Source organism: Notolepis coatsorum (assembly GCF_963971535.1).
Source record: "Notolepis coatsorum genome assembly, chromosome: 4".
Taxonomy (NCBI): domain Eukaryota; kingdom Metazoa; phylum Chordata; class Actinopteri; order Aulopiformes; family Paralepididae; genus Notolepis; species Notolepis coatsorum.
In genome coordinates, this window is record NC_140168.1 from 62616815 (window position 1) to 62619247 (window position 2433).

The window sequence follows — 2433 nt, forward strand, 5'->3', positions numbered from 1 at the left end:
TCAAAGAATAAGCTCAGAATTGGTAAGAATATAACACTATGTCCAGGCGAAACATTGTGCTTAGAGGGTTAAAAGGTGATCTGTGCAATTTTTTATTTTTTTTTATCAACTTTTTCTCCCATTTTCTATATTTTCTCCCATCCCAATTTCGTATCATCCAATTCAACCCTCCCCTGTCACGAACGCTGTTTCTTGCCTCCCACAAGCCGGCTGAAATGTGGACTAAGTCATACATAGCACAAGTCCCCTCCGGTACTTGAGGTAACAGCAGTCGCATCTTTTCACCTGCGCAGCTCGATCTCTCAGTGGCGAGGAGTAACGCGTGGGAGGCTCACGCTGCCCCCGACACTTCCTGATTCTACTGCACAGGCGCACCAACCGACCTGTAGGAGTTGCTGTCCACAACGCCCGATCCCCACCCTTCAGTCTCCCTCCCCGTAATACGGCCAATGTGTATTACTGCGGACGACCAGCTAAACTGAAAACAATGTGGAGAGCTGGATTCGAACACGCGAACCCAGCGTCTCCACATTGGTGGCGAGTGCCTTGCCCACTACACCACCTAGCCGCCCTATCTGTGCAACTTTGTTATTCAGGAAGTTTGTATCAAATAAGTAGCCCATCGTGCTGCTCAGTACCTTGAAGTAGCTCTTAGTTTCAAAAAGGTTGGTGACCCTTGCCTTAAAATTAGAGATGTCCGATATTATGGGCCTACCGATATAATCTGACAATATTGGCATTAAAATGTGATATAGGAAATGATCGGTATCGGACATTTCTTTTTGTATATTTCTTTTGTATTTAACCTGTATTTACCCAGGCAAGCTAGTAAGAACAAAATCTTATATACAAAAGCAGCCTCAACAAAAAGCTAAATCCTTTTGAGGGAAGGGGGGGGGGGGGGGTGGGGGGGGGGTGGGAGGCTGCAACAAAAAAAGAGATATGCAATGTTAGTTACCTGAAATTATTTCGGGACCCCGCATATATCGGCATCGGTTGATATCGGTATCGGAAATTAAGAGTTGGACAATATCGGTATATCGGAGATATATATAAAAAAAAAAAGCCTATATCGAACATCCCTACTTCGAATATTTAACTTCTCTGAGTTTCAGATTCCTCTCATCGAACTACATGTGCACTTAAAATGTTTATTTTATTTAAAAACACACACACTCGAAGCAAGACATTAAGACAAGCCTGTGTCACATTACAGCCAGTGTTTAATCGAGTAATTTAATGAGTATGTATATTCTCACAAGGCAAATGTACAGCAAACTACCACTATCGGCCATAGGGCGGTTGATCTGTGAGCCTATTTACAGTATAGGCTACACACACACACTATCCAATCGTTTTCTTTTTAAAAGCTGTGTCGAGTCTTTAGGGTTTCACTCCATGTCAATACCTTTTCTGAATAGAAATAACATGATTCCACCGCGTGAACGTGTATCCTGAAGCCATGCACCATTTAAGATGGAAAAAAAAGAAAAATGCACTCACTCACATAATGATGACGGCATTTTTTTCTTTCTTCTTTACAGATTACATGATTGGGAATAGTACACACACGCTTAAGATAAAAGATGACAGGTGTGGGGGGGGGTTATGATGATGTCATAAACAATGCAAGTAACAGTAATAACAACAACAACAACAACATCAATAACATCAACATCAACAACAACAACACCAACAACAATAACAGTATTAAAGCTTTTCACGACCATATCAACATTCAGTGTATTGGAAAATACGATCCCAATAGACTCTTTGTATAAAAAAGAAGCTTTTCAAGTCAGCATGGAACGAATAAGAGTTTGTTTTCTGGGGGGGGGGGGGGGGGGGGGGGGGTAAATGAAAGGTTGGAGGGGTCAAGGTCTGGGTGTGCTTCCACCGATTTGGGAGGGGGTGTGGGTGGGGGGCCAAAGTAGCAGAGGTGTTGGAGATGGGGGGGGGGGTCCAAATGGAGGTTTGGTGGTGCCGTCTATGTGGCGTAGCGCTTGGTCCACTGTTTAGCTATCCTGTCGTGCTCGGCTCTGTTGGTCAAGTACTGCGTGGCGATGCTCCCGACCAGGGGGTCCGCTGTGAAGACACGAGACAAACGTACAGTGAGACTTTTCCCAACCACACAACATTTACATGTTGTCATTTAGCTGACGCTTTTCTTCTTCAAAGCGACTTACAAGTTCTGTACGACAAGTCAGCAGGAAGGGTACAAGTCTATCAGCTGAGTAACAATGTTCAACAAACAGTGCTGAAACTTGGGTGCTGCAGTGACGAGTGCATAGTAAAGAGTCAAAAGAGACATATTAGTACAATACACAGGCTTCCCATTTTTCCATTCCTGATGGATCACAAGGAAACTCTAAAAGGACATCAATTCAAACTCTATGACTTCGACTAACACACTTTGACTAATAACTGGGCTAG

The 2433-nt window shown here is 43.5% G+C and overlaps 1 protein-coding gene across 1 annotated transcript in view; it reads right to left on the reverse strand.

The window, feature by feature from the left end:
- Nucleotides 1-1210: 1210 nt before the first annotated feature.
- Nucleotides 1211-2433, reverse strand: part of LOC311226538 (ubiquitin-conjugating enzyme E2 E2-like) — a 112714-nt gene continuing 111491 nt past the window's right edge. The window contains exons 5-6 of the mRNA XM_084311958.1: nucleotides 2265-2271; nucleotides 1211-2085 (exon numbers count right to left, since the gene is read on the reverse strand). Coding sequence (XP_084168084.1) covers nucleotides 1988-2085; nucleotides 2265-2271 — 105 coding nt within the window. The 3' untranslated portion in view covers nucleotides 1211-1987. The remainder of the gene's footprint in view (nucleotides 2086-2264; nucleotides 2272-2433) is intronic.